Source organism: Sceloporus undulatus, chromosome 9, assembly GCF_019175285.1.
Source record: "Sceloporus undulatus isolate JIND9_A2432 ecotype Alabama chromosome 9, SceUnd_v1.1, whole genome shotgun sequence".
NCBI classification, from domain to species: domain Eukaryota; kingdom Metazoa; phylum Chordata; class Lepidosauria; order Squamata; family Phrynosomatidae; genus Sceloporus; species Sceloporus undulatus.
In genome coordinates, this window is record NC_056530.1 from 23,715,875 (window position 1) to 23,735,696 (window position 19,822).

General features: G+C 48.4%; 1 protein-coding gene across 1 annotated transcript; it reads left to right on the plus strand.

Annotated features, from left to right (window-relative positions):
- Positions 1-901: 901 nt before the first annotated feature.
- Positions 902-19,517, plus strand: PPP1R13L (protein phosphatase 1 regulatory subunit 13 like). Its single transcript, XM_042441073.1, has 13 exons — positions 902-1,124; positions 6,796-6,914; positions 8,693-8,823; positions 11,213-11,804; positions 12,477-12,575; positions 12,757-12,854; positions 13,568-13,964; positions 14,718-15,289; positions 15,646-15,783; positions 16,289-16,422; positions 16,645-16,811; positions 17,541-17,740; positions 18,417-19,517. The coding sequence occupies exons 1-13, from the start codon at positions 940-942 to the stop codon at positions 18,453-18,455; spliced, it is 2,871 nt and encodes a 956-aa protein (XP_042297007.1). The 5' UTR covers positions 902-939; the 3' UTR covers positions 18,456-19,517.
- Positions 19,518-19,822: the final 305 nt, after the last annotated feature.

Sequence of the window (19,822 nt, forward strand, 5' to 3'; positions counted from 1 at the left end):
TCTTGTCTGGATTCCTTTAATGGAGGAGGAAGAGAAAGATATAGAGATAAGGTTAGGAAACTGTTCTGGACGTAAAAGGCAAATGCTTTGGCTGGGTTCCACCGGCGGAAGTGATTCATCCCCTTCCATTACACCTTGGATCCATAGATCTTCTGGGCCTGTTTTTGGGCCTCAGTGGATCTCTCCTCCCAAAGTGAATGGTTTCTTACCACCTTCCATTTTTAAACTTGTCATTCCAACATTGGGATCCAAGAATTGCCTGGGTTTGGGGAGACCATCATTCGGTGCCCTCCCTGCTCAAAGCCTTCCAGCCTGGTGTAGCATTTTGGTGTATAAGGCCAGGGTTCGAGTCCTGCCCCAGCCTCACAATCAAACCCACCGGGGGACCTCAGGCGAAGTCACACTCTCTCAGCCTCAGAGGAAGGCAGTGGCCAAAGCTCCTTGGAGACATCTTGCCAAGCAGACCCTGCGATGGGTTCGACTGTAGTTGCCATGAGTTGGAAATGAAGTGAAGGCAGACAAGAAAGAGGGAGAGAGAGAATGAGAGAGAATGAAAGAGAAAGAAAAAAAAAGAGAATGAGAGCGAGGGAGAAAGAAAGAATGAGAGAGAGAAAAAAAAGAATGAGAGAAAGAAAAGAGAATGAGAGAGAGAGAGAAGAGCAAGAGAGAGTGAGAGAGTGTGGCCTTCCTGCCAAGTTAGTTCTGCTGTTAAGCCTCCATCGTTCCTGGAGGGGATTTGGGGCCCTGCTGCACTCCAAGAAGCCGGTCCCCTGGGCCCTGTGGCCGCCTAGGGGATTATGGGTTTTGCAGTCCCAAGAGTGAGCTCTCTCTCTGCCCATGCTCAGGAAGCCCTTGGCCTTCCTCCTGGTGCCAGTTGGGTTCTTCTGCTTTAAGAGAGAGCCCCAAAGGGGCAGGAGCAGGAGGACTACAGCTCCCAGAATGCCTCAGGGGAGCGCTCCAGCCCTACCTGGCCCTGGCCAGGAAAGCCTAAGGGGGGGGGGGGGAGGAGGGGGAGGAGGAGGAGGGGAAGGGCTGCTTCCCGGGCGGAGGCCTCCTCCTCCTCCTCCTGGGCTCCAGAGCCGCGGCCCGAGAGGAAGCCCAGGAGAGAGGAGCTGCTGCCGGAGGTGAGTCCCTAGTCCCGGGGGAGCCTTGGGCTCCACTTGGAAACACCTTCTTCCCTAACCCTTCTCAGACCTTACGCGCCCTTTCCAAACCTTGGCCAGACTTTGCTACTCTTCGCTAAACTGGACTCGATCTGCGGAAAAGGAGGAGGAGGGAGCCCCCCTTCCTTCCTTCCTTCCTTGGAACTGGCCCCAGCCCCCCTTCCCAAACTGGCCAGGAATCCGAGAGAGGAGGAGGGCCGCTGCCTTCTGGTCTTTGGGCCCCAGGGGAGATCATGGGGGGCTCTGGAGAAAGGCCCCCCGTCTCCCCCCCTTCTTTTGGGGGGTGGGTCTAGAGGGGGAGTCCATGCTCTCTCCGGCCCCCTTCCTTCCTGCTTTCTTTCCCCTTCCTCCCTCCCTCCTTCCTCCCTCCTTCTTCCTTCTCTTTTCTCCCTTCTTTCTTTCCCCTTCCTCCCTTCCCTCCTTTCTCTCCATCCTTCCTTCCTTCTCCTCCCTTTCTCATTCTCTCCTTCCTTGCCTCCTTTCCCTCCTCTTCTCTTTCTCTTCTTCTTCTTCTTCTTCTTCTTCATTCTCCCCTTCCCTTTCCTCCTTCCCTTCCTTTCTCTCTGGGACCCTCCAACCTCTCCCCAAATGCAAACCTCTGAAGCTATTCCTGGAGCCCTCTGGACACTTGCCCCCCAACATCTCCTCACTGCAGACCATTTGGGGCTGGTTCCTGGGGGTCCTATCCAGGGATTCTGGGAGTTGTAGTTCGAGAAAGTCACTTTTCCCAGGACTCTGGCTTCAGCTCATCCTGTGCTTCGTTCCTCGGAGTTGGTTTTGACACACAGATGCATTAAATGTCTGTGGTGCCTTTCCTTCCAAGCACTCTGTGCATGTTACGCTCCCAACAACCCTGCAAGGGAGGTGAGGTTGAGCCAAAGACCCCTAGCCATCCCATAAAGCCTTGTGACTTAGTCAGGATTTGAACTCTGGCCTTGGCCACGTTGATCCTTGCCGCACCACAGCCGCTCTCTCTCCCTGTTGAAACCAAGCCTGGGATGCTCTGCTTTGAAGCAGGGCTTGATTTGAAGGGAGACATGCATGGACCTGTTCCCAGTTTCAGCTCCGATTTGAACCACCCAAAATGAGAGAAACATCACCTCTGAGCACAGATGGCACATGCGCCTTTGTCACAAGGCTGGGAACGGTGCATGTTTCCACTTTTTATGGTCAGTTCAGGGGCAGTGGCTCATGGGGACAAACGCGGCCTTTTATGCGGTGGCCCCTCTCGGCCAGTTTGGGAAATGGACGTATTGGTTTTTGCAGTGGCTGCCTGGAAGAGAGATTCTGGAAACTGTGGCTCCAAAATGAGTTGAAATCATGCAGCCTGCAAGGCAGTTCTTGGACTGCAAATCCCAGCAGCCCCCAGGCAGCAGATGCAATCGTTGAGTAATGCTGGGAGCTGCAGTCCAACAACATCCTAACTCCCAAATAACTACATCCTGGGCCCCAGAGGTTGAGCTTAGAGGGTTGTGCAGAGACTGGAAAAGTTACTCATTGCGCTGTTGTTGTTGTGTGCCTTCAAGTTGTTTCTGACTTATGGTGACCCTAAGATGAACCTGTCATGTGGTTTCCTAAGGCTGAGAGTATGTGACTCTCCTAAGGTCACCCAGTGAGTTTCTCCATGGTGGGGTATCAAACCCGGATCTTCATAGTCAACACTCCAACCACTACACACATGCTGTAGACTACAACTTCCAAAGTGCACAAACGTACACACAGCACAGCTAACAGATCTATCCTGGGGGTTTCTTGGCAAGCTTTGTTTGCCTTTGACTTCCTCTGAGGCCGAGAGAGTGTGCCCACACAGCGGAGAGGGGAGCCAAACCCTGGTCTCCAAAGTATTAGTCCAATGCGCAAATCAGTAAGCCAAGCTGGCTTTTTACTTTGTGCACTTTCACTCAGACTACTTATTTGTAGTCCAAAAAAGGAACTTTTCTCAGCTTGGAGAGTCCCCATTGCAAGGGCAGGAGGGAGGGGACAGGCAGCCAGGAGGTCTAGCGCTTAAGACTAAGTTCATCATGGCTTAGGAAGCCAGGCCCTTGGCAAAAGATAAGGGAATGCATACCAGCCCCAATGAGTTCCAAAAATGGCAGGTCCATGCAGGCCCTTGACTCTGCAACTTGCCCTCTGCTTCTGATAGCCCCTCGGATGCTCCCCATTCTGCCATGTCTGATTTGCAACTGCAACAACATTTGTTTGGCAATGCATCCCACACTGTATCCCAGCTACAATTGCCCAGAGTTTGCAAGAACAAGGTTTCTTGGAGGTCCCTCATTCGTAGAGTCATCAAAAGTCGAAGTCGTTTTATTGGTTGACAGAGAATAACAACAGCACCAGTCCTCTGGTTTTGCTGTTGCGCGACTGAGGCTGGTTCTCCTGGCAAGGCAGCCTGCCGGGTGATGCAGACCTAAATGCTCCCTTACCTGGCTCTGTGGAATTGGGCGTGGGGCGCCTGCAAAGAGCAACAGGTTTTTCCCTCTGGATGGGCCAGGGAAGGGCAGCCCTCTTGCAGAAGAGAGTCTTGCTGCATAGCGGCCAAGGCTTGTTTTTCAAGTTCCTTCCTTCTGAAAGGCAGTTTTGCGCTGGATTGCACAACCCAGTGGCATCCCTGACGCCACCCAGAGAGGGTGCCAGAGATGCGGGTACAGTACTTCCATCTTTGTGCAAACAGGGGAATTGGGAGCCATTGGTTGCATCTACACTGCGGAATTAATGCAGTTTGACACTGCTTTAACTGCCACTACTCTATTCTATGGAATCCTGGGATTTGTAGTTTTGTGAGATATTTCGCATTCCCTGTCAGAGAGCTCCGATGTCACCACAAATCCCAGGATTCCATATAACGGAGCCATGACAGCAGCCTGATGTAGAGTCGGACCACTGTCCCATCTAATAACAAACCAACCAATCGATCAATAATGGCCAGAATCCTTTATCAGCCTACTTTCCCAGGCATGTGCTGAATGGCGAGAAGGAGGTCCATTTTGCCCATAATCGAAACATGGGAGAAATGATATTTCCATCAAGGTTGGGGATTTGCTGATGAAGAAACCAATGGAGTATCAAAAGCTTGCATGGTGTAATTTGTGCATTTTGGGTGGCCTGATAAAGGTATCACTGTTTTGGGGATTTGGGTTGTTATTGCACTTTGCTACATGGCCAACATTGCTACCTATGGATATATACTTACTAAATATCTGATGCAGGATTCTGGCTACTACTACTACTACCACTACTACTATTCTTAGGGACAGTGGTCCAATGCTTCATTGGACAGATTTCTGTGTTCTTCCTGAGAATAAAGGGCTCTCACTGAGTTCTTTGTGAGAGAAACAACACATTTCTTTCTCTAAACTGTACCAAAGATGTGGCGAAGTAGACTGGCGCATCCGTGTGTATCGTCATGTGCTGGCTTGCATGGCAATCGCCTATGTGAAGCATAATTAACCATGCGTTTCTTTTCTAACGGCTGATTAAAAAGTGGAGTATAGGAAGGGGAAAGAAGTGAGGCCAAAAGGGGCCGCGTCCATACACTTGAGCCTTTGTCTTTATCCATGGGGCTTAAAGGGAGTAGCGGAGTCCACCTTGGCCCTACAAGCTTTCTTACCCCCAGAGCCTTGGAAAAACAAATGCGCGAGAGAGTTATAAGAGAGGAATGCCCCTGAGCATATGCAGAATGCCTTCCTTGCAGCACATGTGACCACAGCCCTTCCAAACATCCCCAACTCCTGCAAAGTTTATTTCCTGGCTCTTTTAAAATTCAAATCGTCCTGTAATTTCCGGAGAGGTGGAATAAAATGTGTACACATAAAAAAGAGAGATGCGGGTGGAGGCTTGTCTTATCTTGCCAGAGGCCAAATAACCAGAGCAGGACGTCTCCTTTGGAGGCCCAGGGAAGGCTTTTTGGCTGGCGCTGCCAGTGTCTGGTTCCAGTCTTTGGCCATTATATAACTGGATTTGGCCCCAAATCGGTCACCATCCCTGACTAATTGTCTTGGCCTGGTCCTCCTCCTCCTTTGTGGGCATGTATGGAGAGGACAAAGGTTTGGATTCTCCTCTTGGGAGGCAGGGTGGAGCTGACGGATCTATCCAGATTAAAGATGACATCTCAAATGTTGGCAGCGGAGAAATCATGTCCTGTCTTGTGCCCCAAGCGCCTGGTTTTGTTGTCTCTGAGGGCAAACTGAACCACAACAAAACACACAAGGAGTCCTGAAGTGGGATTAGACCAAAGCAGGACTCTTTAATCTGTCCAGAAAAGGTCCAATGAAACACCCTGCCTGCATCTGCACTGCAGAAATAATCTGTGGTGCCACAACAAACTACAATTCCCACAATTCCATAGTGTTGAGACCTGGCAGTTGAAGTGGTGTCAAACCGGATTATTTCAGCATTGCAGATGCAGCCCCTGAAGGAGAACTTGGCAGAAGAATATGCCTCCGAGTCAATGCGCATTTGAAAGACAGGGATTAATATAGCCTTAAACATAATAACAAGGCTGAAATATTTTGGGTCTAAACCCATCAGTATATTTCTTACCTTGCTCAAGTAATTTCAATTATATTGTTTCTACAAAGGCACTCTTCAAAAGTCCAAATGCGACATCTTTTGTGTTTAGAGATGCAACCAGGTGCGACTCTTATTCAGGTTTTTTATTATTATTTAAATAAACAATGTACAAACATATAAACTAAACATTCCAAAATTCTTTATGCTTTATCTGAGTTTTTAAAGACTTGTATGGATTATTGGTTATTGATCTGTGCTTGATGGTTGACCATGCTTTGGACTGTTTTAGATTTGGGAGGTTTTCCTGTGGTCAATGAGACAAGGAAAGTTTAGGAGAACATTTGTTCTTGTTTGACTCTCTCCACCAAATGTTGAACCTTGTACTGAACTTGGATGGCGCACCAACAAATACTGGGTGCTGTAGGCTATATTTCAGAGGAAGGAAGTGGCCAAACCATCTCTGAGTATTCCTTGCCTATAAAAACCCTGTGAAATTCATGGGGTTGCCATACTCAAACCCTCGTCTCCCACTTGGAGATGACGCACAAAAACTGAAGACTCAGGGCTGGGCCCTGCAATGTGGCAACCCTAAATTCCAGAGAAGCAACAAGACCTACTTCCTTAGTGATAGCTATGGGAGCAGATGTCAACTTTGACTTTTTTGGGGGGAGAAATACCCAATACATTTTTGATCTCAAGGCAGAGGAGGTTGGTTGACTGTGAGCTCTGCCACCCAGCCTGGCACCAAACCCAGGAAGAAGACATCCCAGCCAACTTGAGCCTCCCAACTCGCGTGGCCTTTCCAGGTGCCACCTCCATCTCCTGCCTCCGAAGATCCAGGAGACTTACTTGACTCAGATGTTGTACCTGTTTTCCAGCCCCTCCCTGTGGGGAGACCTGGCATAGGTACCCATTTATAAGCAGGCAACAGGTGAGGTTGGCATCTCAGTGGCTGCAAAACACTCATGCAGAGTATTATTGCCATCAAGAGCACAATTGAGTTTGCAGGAGAAATCTGTGTTGTCCAGGAGTTGGTGGGGCAGTTGGGTCAGATACCCAGCTAGGAAACCTTCTCTACCTGTGGAATATTATTGATCATGGAGGTACTTTGTCTTCCTAGGTCACCACGAGACGTGGGACGTCGGTGGCTGAAGGCATTGGAGTCTGGACTGCCCGCTGGTGCTATGGCGAGCGAAGATGCTGCCAGCATCCAGGAATTCCTGGAGCACAGCTTTCACTGTAAGTTGAAGGGGTCCCATCTGTATATTTTGGGGTCATGATGGGGAGGGAGGTCCTACAGAAGAAGCACATCGGCTTTGGCTTGGGAGAAGTCTGGGGACAGATTTGCAGGACAGAAGCTGAAAATAATTTTCTTGGCTGTGCCACGAGGTTTGAGACCTCTTTGTGGGTCATCATGCCCATGCCTTGTGCGGTCCTGGGATTTGCAGTTTCTTGTGGGAATTGCATGACTGGTTAACTGAGACATTTTAAAAGAAGCTAAAATGTGGGACAGCAGAGGATTAAGCTAGACTGTCCTGCCAACTCTGGAGAATATGAAGATATATATATATATATATATATATATATATATATATTCTGTCAGGTGCATAAGATGCACTGAAGCTTAGAAAGGATGCAGGGATCTTCTTGTTGTTGTGTGCCTTCAAGTCACTTCCAAACCTCTGGTGACCCTAAGGCAAAGCTATCCTGGGGTTTTCTTGGCAAGATTGGGTCAGAGGAGGTGTGTCGTTGCCTTCCCCTGAGGCTAAGAGAGTGTGACATGCCCAAAGTCACCCAGTGAGTTTCATGGCCAGGCTGGGAATCAAACCCTGGTCTCCATAATCCAACACTCAAACCCCTACACCAGGTTAGACTCATCTACTGGGATGCTTTTGGAAGGGCGTTTGGTTGGGTTCAGTAGGTACTTCCCTTTGCCCTTTTCGCTTGGTGTTTGTGAACTCCCAAATGCCTCATTGCCTCGAGGGAGATAAGGCCACCGCATGCCTGTCATTCCTGTGGCTTATGGGGCCCATCCCTTCCTACCCCTCTGAGTCTCCCTGAGGGGCAGATTACATAATGGGCCCTCCAGAAGCATTTGAGAGGAGGAAGGAGAAGGGAAGGGCTGGGATGCATTGCAGGGACGTTGCGTCCCACGGAGCAGACGCCGGAGGCTGATGGATCCCAGCCACACCTTTAGGCATAGGAGCCTTTCTTCCCCAGAGGCGTCCCAAAGGAATGGGGCAGAAGCTGGCAGAGGAAGACTTGGGGTCACAAGAATATGGGGATGGAACCAATGTGGCATAGTAGTTTGAGCATTGGGTGACAACTCTGGGGACCAGGGTTCGATTCCCCACTCAGCCATGGACAGGGCTACCATATGTCATAAGCGCAAAGGAAGACAAGGCATTGCAAAATGTAGGGAGATGCAGGACATTGTAAAATAAAAGCTGGAAACGCTCATATGAATAGGCATGCTTTCTAGTCATGCTCAAGATGGAGGACATTTTGGTCTTCCTCCTGGACAGAAGGTGGTGAGATCGAGGACATGTCCTGGAAAAGGAGGATGTCTGGTCAGCCCAGCATGGCCAGATGTCATAACCACAAAAGAGAACAAGACACCACAATATGTGGGACAGTCGAGGAAAATGACCACAGAAAAAGCTAAAAGCACACATGTAAATATAAATCCATGTTTCTTACTTATGCTCAAAACGCAGGACATTTTGTAACTCCTCCTCCTGGACTGAAGGCTGAAATGTAGGACATATCCTGGAAAAGGATAATACCGTAATATTATTGAGAGCCAGTGTGGCATAGTGGTTTGAGTGATGGACTATGATTCTGGAGGCCAGGGTTCGATTCCCAGCTTGGCCATGAAACCGTGGTTGTGAAGGTGATCTCAAATTGTACAGTGCAGATCCGCCATGTATGTCCATAAAGAAAGGATCTTTAAACTCAAGACAGCACCCTTTGAGTCTTGCGAAGACCCCTGACTTTCCCATTCTGTCTGCCCCCAGCTCTAGCTTCAAGGCACATGGACTTCGAACAGATGGAGGTGGACACAGCAGCGGCCAAAGTGGATGAGCTCTCGAAACAGCTGCAGTCCCTTTGGACGGACAACCCCAGCTCCCCTGCCACGCAGGTCAAGGTATGGTTGCAAAGAAGCAAAGATCAGAAAAGTCCCTTTTAATAATAATAATAATAATAATAATAGGACAATAGCATCACAGAACTGGAAGGGACCACAAGGGTCACCTAGTCCAACTCCTGCCACGCAGGACTACGCAATTCAAGCGCTACTGAAAGATGCCAATTCAACCTCTGTTTAACATCCTCCAAAGGAGAACCCACCACCTTCTGGGTCAGTCTATTCCACTATCAAATAGCTCTTGTAGTCAATAAGTTCTTAATGCAATCTTCATGGGGTTTACTTGGATTGGCCTTCCCATCCGGCCTCACTAAAGGAACTGAACCCTCCCCACAAGGCATCTGTCTCCATCCTTGCCTCTGAGAGGGAGAGAAAGGAACTGAACCCTCCCCACAAGGCATCTGTCTCCATCCTTGCTTCTGAGAGGGAGAGAAAGGTAGGCCTTCCCATCCGGCCTCACTAAAGGAACTGAACCCTCCCCACAAGGCATCTGACTCCATCCTTGCCTCTGAGAGGGAGAGTAAGGAACTGAAGCCTCCCCACATGGCATCTGACTCCATCTTGGCCTCCGAAGGGGAGAGAGGGTGGGCCAATGCCATCAGGCCTATCCTTAAGATACAGAGCCCTCCATCTGTCCATCTGCCTTGGTCCAGGCCTCAGAGGGAGTGAAGAATGCTGGACCTTATCCTCTTCCCCTCAACCATTCCCTTCTCCTTTTGTGTCGTGTCTTCTTAGATTGTAAGCATGAAGGCAGGGAACCGTCTAATTAAATGATTTTATGTACAGTGCTGTGTAAATTTACAGCGCTATATAAATAAAGTTTAATAATAATAATAATAATAATAATAATTGGGGCCATCCTCAACCATGCAGGAATACACAGCTTGTGAAATATACCCATCCAAGTTCTTGTTTAAAGGCCTCCGAAGAAGGAGAGTCCACCGCCTTCTCAGGAAGCCCATGTTCCCCTTTCAAACAGAGGTTCCTCCTAACGTTTAGGTGGAACCTCTTTTCTTGTAAATGAAACGGATTGGCTTGTGTTCTAATCTCTGGAGAGGCAGAGAACAAGCTGGCTCCATCTTCTGCATGACGTCCCTTCAGATATTTAAAGGTAGTTCTCAGGCCACTTCTCAGTCTTCTCTTCCCCAAGATAAACATACCTGGCTCCCTGAGTCATTCCTCATAAGGCTTCTTTTGCAGAGATTTGATCATCTTGCTTGGCCCTCTCTGGAGATGATCAGAGAATAAATTGTTCATTGTATTCAATTTAAATATGCATGTTCTCCCCTGTGCAAAGGAGCTCAGGGTGGTGCATGGATAAAGTGAATCATTCGAAAACAATTAAAGTAATTTAAGCAGGCTAAAAGTGCATTTAAAAAAAGTTAACACTCTTTGTACTTGACCTCCCAGAATCCCCTCCCAGCGGAGGTACATTGGTTCATTTTGATGTGCGAACAAGTCATCCCAAGAATACGCATCCTCACGGCCGCACCCCAGCCCTGGGATTTGGCTACCTATAATTATCATCTTTAAAGACTTTAATTATAGCCGTCGGTGAGGCAGACTTCAGGACAATTTGAGTCTCTTCAAGTTATCTTGACTACACTTGGATTTTCAAAGCTTCCTAATGCGAGGGTATATTTGTTGTTGTGTGCCTTGGAGTTGTTACTGACTAAGGCAATCCTAAAATGAACCTATTACTGGGTTTTCTTGGCAAGAAAACATTTGCTTTCCCCTGAGGCTGAGAGAGTGTGACTTGCCCAAACGTCATCCAGTAGTGAGCAGGGATTCGAACCCGGGTTTTCAGAGTCATAGTCCAGTGTAAATCACTATGGTTTCTGTGGTCTTTGTGGGTGTTTAGGGGCCTCCAATACCCTCCAAAGAGACTTGTCGGGCTGCGCACCCCACAAAAAACTTATAGGGTCAGTGGAAGGCATTGTCAGACCCAAGAGAGTTGTGGGTTTTTTTCCAGAACTAAAAGGACTAGAAGTAACTTCTGATTTATTTATGTGTTTTTTAAAAAGGCATTTCCTTTTGGGTCTCCTCTGAGAGAAAAGGTGGCATATAAATAAAGTAAATAAATGAATAAATAAAATTTCCTGGGCTTAAAATGAAAACATTTTATTTATATATTTATACCCCACTCTTTATAAATATCTTCTAGAGCATCTTACAAATTGTTAATCAGACAGTCCTCTGCCTTCAGGCTTGCAATCTATTTTACAATTTAGTTCTATTTTATTTTGCAATTTTGTGAAACCAGGGTGAAAATTACCCTCAGGGGGGGGGGGGGGGGGTTCGGGAGGGGAAATATTGGCGCCAGAGGATGAGGCTGGCCGGCTATCAGATCTCAATAACCTTTCTCTGTTTTGTGTCTCAATGGTGGCAGGTGATGGAGAGGTCTAGCACCGGAGGCAGCCGCCCTTCCCATGAGACCCTGGTGAAGATGGGCCCCCGTTCTGCCTCCCCGCTGCCTTCTCTCCCCTGGAAAAGTGCCTCCTGGGACGCTGCCGAAAACAGCGGCTACTCTTCCTACTCCTTTGGCGAGGGGTCGCCTGGTTCTGCCCACATCTCCCCTTACAGTCCCTCACCCAACCAGCTGCTCCCCAACAAGTCCCCTCTTGGACGCCCCACTTCGCCACGACCTTCCTTCTTCCTTCAGCCGGAGCTGGACCGGAACCCAGCTCCATCCTCCTCCAGGCCCAAGGTCCTGCCCGTCCCATATGAGTCCCTGACCCACGTCTCCTCCCCACGCTCCCTCCAGCCGAGTGGCCCCTCCGACCGCCAGTATGAATACAAGCCCTACGCTGGAGCGTTGGGCCGAGAGGGCTCCCCACGGTTGCCGATGGAAGGGTCTGGAACACCCCAGGCTTTCTTCCCGGACCGAGTGCCATCCCCCCGGCCGCCCCTGCCACCCGCATACGAGAACCACAGCCTCTACCCCTCAGCGCCCAGCAACTTTGCACCCTTCCGGACTCAAGGTAAAAGTCTTGCGGAGTGCAAGGTGTGAGGTTTTTGTCAGCCCTCCATATCCACAGATTCTGCATCCATGGATTCCACCATCCTTGACTTGAAAATACTGTATTCAAAAGAAAATACAGTGGGTCCTTGTTATCCTCTGGGGTTTGGTTCCAGGACCCTCTGTGGATAACAAAATCCATGGATGCTCAAGTCCCATTAAATACTATGGCAGAGCAAAATGGCGCTCCTTATATAAAATGGAAAATCAGCATTTGCTGTTTGGAATGTATAGTTTTTAAAAAATATTTTCAAGCCGTGGATGCTTGAATCCATGGATTAAAAAGTCTGTGGATTGAGGAGGGCTGACTGTAAATTCTAAAAAGCAAACCTTGATTTTGCCATTTTGTATAAGGGACACAATTTTACTACGGCGTTGTATCTAATGGGACATGAACATCCATGGATTTTGGTGTCCACAGGGGGTCCTGGAACCAAATCCCAATCGATACGAAGCACCTGTAATAGTATGCTAATTCTAAAATTAGTATCCACCACCAAAACGGTACTCATTCTAAAAGGAGGGGACACCACCACAAAATTTAATTCTCTGCTCTTGGCACCATATCTGATGATGAAAGCCAGGGAAGGTCTTCTAATACAGATCTTCATAGTTCCCCCCACTTTTTCAACAGATGACCTGGTGATCCGGAGGAGGGGCCCAAAAGGATGGAACGAATCCGACTTGGATGTGGCCTATGAGAAAAAGTCAGCCCACTCTCTCAGTTATGAACGTAAGTCCTGGAAAGCTTTGAGGGATGGACAGGTGGGGTGGGATAGAGGTCTAGATGGAAACCTTCAGTCCATTTCCTGCATGGTACCTAAGTGATAAGGAACAGGTATCTTTGTGGACAAAGGAAGCTGGGAAGATGCAATTGGGTCTTTTCATCTCAATAAGGATTCTTTGTTCCGCAGGAGGAGATGCACACATTGGCCTCCGCCAGAGCTCCTCAGGGCTCCCGCTTTCTCCTTGGAGGGAATCAAGCTTGGATGGGAGCATTGGACAAAGCAAGGTGAGCTGGCAACTCTAGAACTACTGTACCCATCTTCAGTTTCCCCATTCATTTCCATGGGAAAACTGACCAATGGATCATGCATCATTTGAACACTGAAGAAAAGGTGGGGTGACATTCTGGACTGCTGTGATACTGAATGAAAGCAAAGGGAAGCCCTCTTGGATTTACAAAGCCAGTGAATGCTTTAAGATGGTATTGAAAGAAGGAAGTTCTCATGCCAAGTCAGTTTGGAGTTATTTGGAGTGTCCTGGGTATTATTATATTATAATTATAATAAAATAAAGCCCATTTATGTTGTGTTTAGGTGTTGGTTGGGAGAACTGCTGATAGATGGATCACTAGAGTTGCCATATTAGTGTTCATGAATGTATTCATATACATATGATATACAGTCCTCCCTCTGTTTTAGCAGTCTTTGGATCCATGCCCCTTGCTTATGTGCAACGAACAGAGGGAAAATGAATGGGGCACATGCTTGCAGCGCTTGTCACTGTGCGCCTGGGTCTATATTCCAGACAGTGGGGCTTGAATATAGGTGAAACTCCATTTTTGCAAGGGGTCCAAAATAGATCCCCTGTGAAAAAGGAGGGGTGACTGTATTCATATTAGTGAATATATTTATATTCAAGCCAAGCAGCATGTCTGTGTTTGTATGAGTTGTTGCATAAACATATGTTTAAAGGAGTTTACCTTTTCTTTCTGTCCCACAGGAGGAGCATTATGGCATGCACAGTGCCACTTTGCCCCGGAATTATAAGGTCTTCCCTCCGGCCACCGAGAGGCGCCAGGAGACCTCCTTCCGCCGGTCTCTCCCTGCCAACCCAACGGGAACCTTGCCCCGTAATTGGCAGCCCATCTCCCGCATCCCCATGCCGCCCCCGAACCCCCAGGGCAGCCTCCCCAAACGCCACAAGCCACTGCCCCTCTCCATGATCTTCCGGCTGCACAATGCCTTCTGGGAGTACGGCGCGTCCGGCAAAAAGTTTCCTCCAGCGCAGGGGCCACCAGGATCGCCACTTCTCCTCCGTTCCTTACAAAAACAGATCCTCCAGCAGCCTTTCAGTCCAGGGCAGCATTCCCCTAGGATGGCTCCACTTGGGAGTGAAGGTATGTGACCTGGGCAGGAGCTGGGTTCGGACTAACGTGATGCCTGTATCTCCCTCTGTAAGTCTGCCTGAGTTAAACAATCCTCAGGGAAGAGCCTTCCCTTCATCCCACCCATTACAGTCTATTCTGGGGAGAATACAAGAAGCAGGGCCTTTTCAGCAGCGGTCCCCAGAATGTGGGACTCACTTCTACAGGAGTCATTTCCCAGGCAAAGAATTGTTTTATTTAGACAGCCATTTGGCTATTAACTGATGGCTGAAGAAGTATCTTTTAGTGGTGGGAATACATACATTAGCATATAGACGTCCCTCCACATTTTATGGTTTGGACTTTGGTGGATTTGATTAATATGTTCCTTCTAGGAATCTCTAGGTCCTCCAGCGCAACTCTGCCAGAAGTTAAAATTAGTGGGTTTTTATTTGCGGTTTTCCCACTTTCACTGGGGTCCTGTGCCCCGAATCCCAGTGAATGTGGAGGACCCACTCTATTTTAATTGAGGTGGGCATAGTAAGGGCCACATGGAGTCCTCAGACCCCAATTTGGCAGCCCCTGAAATCTGCTTTCCCCCTACATTCCCCAATTTTTAACAAATATTTAGCACAATTTTGGGGCAATTTTTGCCCCGAAAGAACTCAAAAAGCCCCCCAAAGGGCACACAAAAACATCACCATGACTTCATATTACAACTTATTCAATGATTATAAATGGCCTGTGTTTAAGAATTTATTTCATCATTTTAAAAACCCTTGTCAGGAAATGGCATCTCCAGGGTTGCAGCCGCGCCGGCCGAACCCATCCGCATCGTTCCGATCGTTTTGACGGCAAACGAGCCGGAGCCAGAATTGGAGAACCTCTTGCCGGGAGGCAGCGAACCGGCCGAGATGGACGAATTGGCCCGCCCCCTGAGCCCCACTCGGCTGCAGCCGGTCCTTCCGCCGGAAGCCCAGAAAGTGCCCGAGTTCGAGGAGGTGGCCCGGGTCTTGGCAGAGATGCCCCGGCCCCTGAAGCGGCGCGGATCCATGGAGCAAAACCCCAGTCCAGCATTGCCCCCGACTCACAAGAAGCAGTATCAGCAGATCATCAGCCGCCTCTTCCACCACCAGCCCCGCAAAGAGGAGGCGGCCCCCGTGGGAGATGCCCCTGCCCAGGGCGAACTGACACCCATCAGTGAAGTAGCTGAGCAGAAGTCGCCAGGAACGCCTGCAGCACCCGCGGCACCGGCTCCTAGCCTGGCAACCCCAACCTCCACCCCTCCACTGCCTCTTCCACTGCCGCCGCCTCCTCCTCCCGAGAGTCCTGTGGCTCTCACGCCTTTGCCCAGCCCAGTAAGTGTGTAGCTAGGGGCCATGCCTGGCCATAGTCCTAGCGATGGAAGTATTAGGTGCCTTCAGACCATCTCTGGTGCTACATCTCCTACAATGACTGTCCAGCTGTAGACCAAGAGATGGTCTGAGGAACTCTTTCAGCCCAATGAAGGCTGGATTCAGCTTCAGGGATGTTCTTAATGGCTGCATCCCAGTGGTGGGTGGGACATGATGATGATGTTTATAACACCCTTTCTACTAAAGGCCAGAACATCAAACATATTTAATAAAAAATGGGTAATAAAATGCAACACCATAAAATGCTAAAACTCTACAAGCCTTCCCCATAACCTCTTTCCTGCCCCATGGATCCACAGGAGAAACGCTCAGTCTTGCGCAAAGCCTCCTCTCTCTGGAAGCGGTCGCTGAAGAAAGCCCGGCTCAATCCCTTGGTCCTCCTTCTGGACGCAGCACTGACCGGGGAGCTGGATGTGGTGAAGGAGGCCGTGAAGGAGGTGAGATGCCTTGTATGCTTCATACTGTTGTTTTTTAGTTGCTGTGTGTTTCTAACCTGCCTTGCAAGAGCAGGACATAGTCAGTAAAATCACCTTAAAGCAGGTGTGGAGAAACAGTAGGATGCATTCAGACCCAAACCATTTTCCCCTTTTGCTGCTTCTCAGCCCCCTGAAATCACCAAAGCCCCTGCTGCTCAATCTATAAAATCAGTTTAGTTTTGTTTTTAAATCACCCCCAAATTTCCAAAACTGCTCCAACACTTCTCCGGCAATTTGGCTTATTTTACCTCCTCCTGAAACCCACTCTCCTCTGAAAAGAATAGCAGAATATTGACCAAAATTGAAACTGGAAACGGTGGTGAGTCACCTTTGGGTCTCTGGAAAGATGTTTAGCAACCCCAGGTAGACTGCTCTTTAAAAATGTGCCGCACATACTAGAGAATACCATTGAAACATTGAAATCTCACAGATAATGGTTTATTTTCACCAATCTTTCTGCCTACAGATGAATGACCCGAGCCAGCCAAATGACGAGGGGATTACTGCCCTCCATAATGCCATCTGTGGTGCCAACTACAACATTGTGGACTTCCTCATCAACATTGGGGCCAATGTCAACTCTCCAGACAGCCATGGATGGTGAGGCACTGGAGATGCAGGAAAGCGGTGGGATGGGAGACAACATGCATCCCATGTTCCACTAGATATATCTGTGAGGGCAGTGGGATAGAGAGAAAGCTTTTTCAAGAAGACATCAAAATGTGGGCTAGTTTATATTAGAGGAGATGGTCCTTGACCTGGCAGCCCTAGATCCCAGCATTAGCCAGGCTGACATTTCTCTCTCTCCATCCTTTGTCTCAGGACCCCCCTGCATTGTGCAGCTTCTTGCAATGACACCGCCATTTGCGTTGCATTGGTCAAGCATGGAGCGGCCATCTTTGCCACCACCTTCAGTGATGGGAGCATGGCCATCGAGAAATGCGACCCATACCGCGAGGGATACAGCGAATGTTTCAGCTACCTTGCAGGTGAGGGGAAGAAAAGAATAGGTTTTCCGTTTCTAGGAAAGGAGGTTGGAATGGATTTAGGGTGGGTTGTAATGTCCAGAATGGGGAAGAGAAGATTTTGTGGTCTCTGATTCAGGAATAAAAAACTGTTAAGTGGTGGGGCTTCCAACATCCTCCCACATTTTCAGTCCTCTCTGGGCTGTTTTTAGGCTGATCTTTGCCACTGACTGTTAGAAAAAGGGACTTTTCTATCTAGGTTGAGCCTTTCTTATCTGAACTCCTTGGGACCAGAAGCGTTTGGGATTTTGGAATGTTTCATGTATACCTAATGAGATATCTTGGAGATGGGACCTAGGTTTAAACACGAAATTCATGTACGTTTCATATACACCTTACACACATAGCCTGAGGGTATTTGCATGCACAATATTTGTAATAATTTTGTGCATGAAACAAAGTTTGTGTACACTGCACCATCAGTGTCACTCTCTCACCTACCCATGTGGACCATTTTGGAATTTGAAATATTTTGGCTTTCAGATTCCAGATAAGGGAGATTCAACCTGTATATATTTTTGGTTTAACTGATTTGAAAGGATAGCCACAGTACCCTGAAATGCAGAGCTTGGGAAAGTTACATTTTGGGATGATACCCCCCAACATCCACCCCAGCTGCAGCTCTCAGTTTGATTTTATGTTGATGCTCACCAGGGTATGTTTCTCAGTGTGTCACCCAATGCCTTCTTGCAGATGTGGAGCAGAACATGGGGCTGATGAACAATGGGGTTGTCTATGCCCTGTGGGACTACAGTGCCGAATTCAACGATGAGCTGTCCTTCCGCGAAGGGGAACCGGTCACCGTGTTACGCCGGGATGGTCAGGAAGAGACGGACTGGTGGTGGGCATCTCTCTATGGCCAGGAGGGCTATGTGCCCAAGAACTACTTTGGGGTGAGTGCTCACCTTTTAGGAGCCTGAAAAGTCACCATTATGGATGGTGGCTCTTTACTGTGTCTCTTAGTGAAGGAAGCAATGAATAATTTCACCAAATTTCTTTCTATTTCCAAAACCAAAGCTTTTTTTGAAGCCTATTTGCTCTTTGGAACTCATTCTATACAAATTTTGCATGGGGTGGCTCTCGGTATCTGCTGGTGTTTGGTTCGAGGATCCGCCCGGCCCCTTGAATACCAAAATCTGTAGATGCTCAAGTCCCAGTAGTAAAACGGTGTCTAATAGATAAAAAGGCAAAATCAAGGTTTGCCTTTTGGAAATCATCATCATCATCATCTTCAAATCATGGCTGGTTCAATCTATTGAGGCAGAATCCATGGACTGTATCTACTTTTCACTCCATTTCCAAATGGAAATGAGACCAGAAATGATGATATGCCACCTCCTATCATAGTGTTATAGGGAAAATGGAAGTAAAATAAGGTCTTTGAGGAAGTGGGGTGGGTTTTCAGCACCTTCGCTGGCATGATTAGGACTTTAGGGCAGGATTTGGGTGTGATTTTTTTTGTCCCGAAGTGATTGGAAGGGGAGGTTGGGAAGCCACAGGCTACGCTTTCTCCAGCCTTGTTTGAAACGAAGAACTGACCCTGTTTTCCTCTCCTTGTCTCCCTCTCAGCTCTTCCCCAGAGTGAGGCCTCAGCAGAGAATGGCGTAAGGTTTCCAAGGCAGGGGCTTCATGTCTGCCGTTCCAGGAGGAAGCCAAGGGGATGCGTCTGGACAGGAGACCAGGAAAAAGGGTGGCTGCCTGGCACTATAGAGTCTCCCATCTCCAAATGGAGAGCTGTCTGTAGACTTTGCATCTTCTGTGCGGACGTTGCGTTGCAATGGTGAACACAGCAAAAGAGAGATGCAAGACAAGGGACTCCTTGGCATTTGCTGGCTCTGCTGGGGATGGAAGACCACGAATCAACCTGGATGCTGAGCTACCCTTCATTTTACCATGTTTCCTCCCATTGCCTCCATGTAAACCCACTCAATACTGTTCATATTCATAGCGTTATATATACCCCTTTCCACAAAAAGCAAGGGCAGCTATTCTACTGACGAAAGCCAGGGTGGGCAACCATAGAAAGGTAGGGGCTGCATTAGCCCTGCCCTGGAGAACTTGGAGGGCTGCATCCCTCCCATTGCACTTGATGCCACAAAATAAACATTTTAAATTGCCTTCAAATGCCTTCTAGGGTTGAGACGAAACATCTCGCCCTGTTTTGGGGGTCTTGCTGGACCATTTTAGTTTTCTCTTGGGCATAAATTTGTCCATAGGGCTACAAAACACGGTGTGAATGCTCCTCGCCCTAAAATATAAACATATTGGAACATTGCCAAAAGTTGACCTCCGGCCCTTTCCTTGATGGACAATAGTCTCTCTGGCCTGGGATTGGACAGAGCCAGGAGAAGCCACTCTGCCAGATGGGCCCCCATCCGCTGATGTATCTTGCTAAGCAGACGTTCCCGGCTGGAGCAGCTTTGGCATCTTTAGGGGATTAAAAGGGTGTTTCTTGTGTTTTTTAAAGAAGATGTTTTATGTAGGTACGGAGCCAGCGTTCTCTGTCTTGCCCCATTCGCTCTTCCCACTGCCCCCATCTCCATCATTCGGCTCCTGCAAGGGCATTTCTCTGCTCAAACCAGGAGCGTTGTGGTTTCAGACAGAGCCTCCTGTATTGATCTGGCAAACTGTAGTGATAATAACTATTAAAAGTTGGACTGATGAGATCAATGTAGTGCCAGTGTTCTCAGGTTTAAAATCTGTCTTGCCCTGTTTGCTCTTCCCACTGTGCCAGCATGAAATGGATGCTTATGGTGAGAGAGAGATAATTCTGTATGGGCAAATAGGGTTTCCCTATGGACAGATATTCTCCTATGATTCCCTATGGCCAGGTACTCCCCAATGTTTCCCTATGGCTGAGTATTTTGCAATGATTCCCAATGGGCAACTATTCTCCTATGATTCCTCATGGGCAAATATTCTCCACTGAGTCTGTCTGGGCAAGTATGGTTTCCCAATGATCATATGTTCTCCAA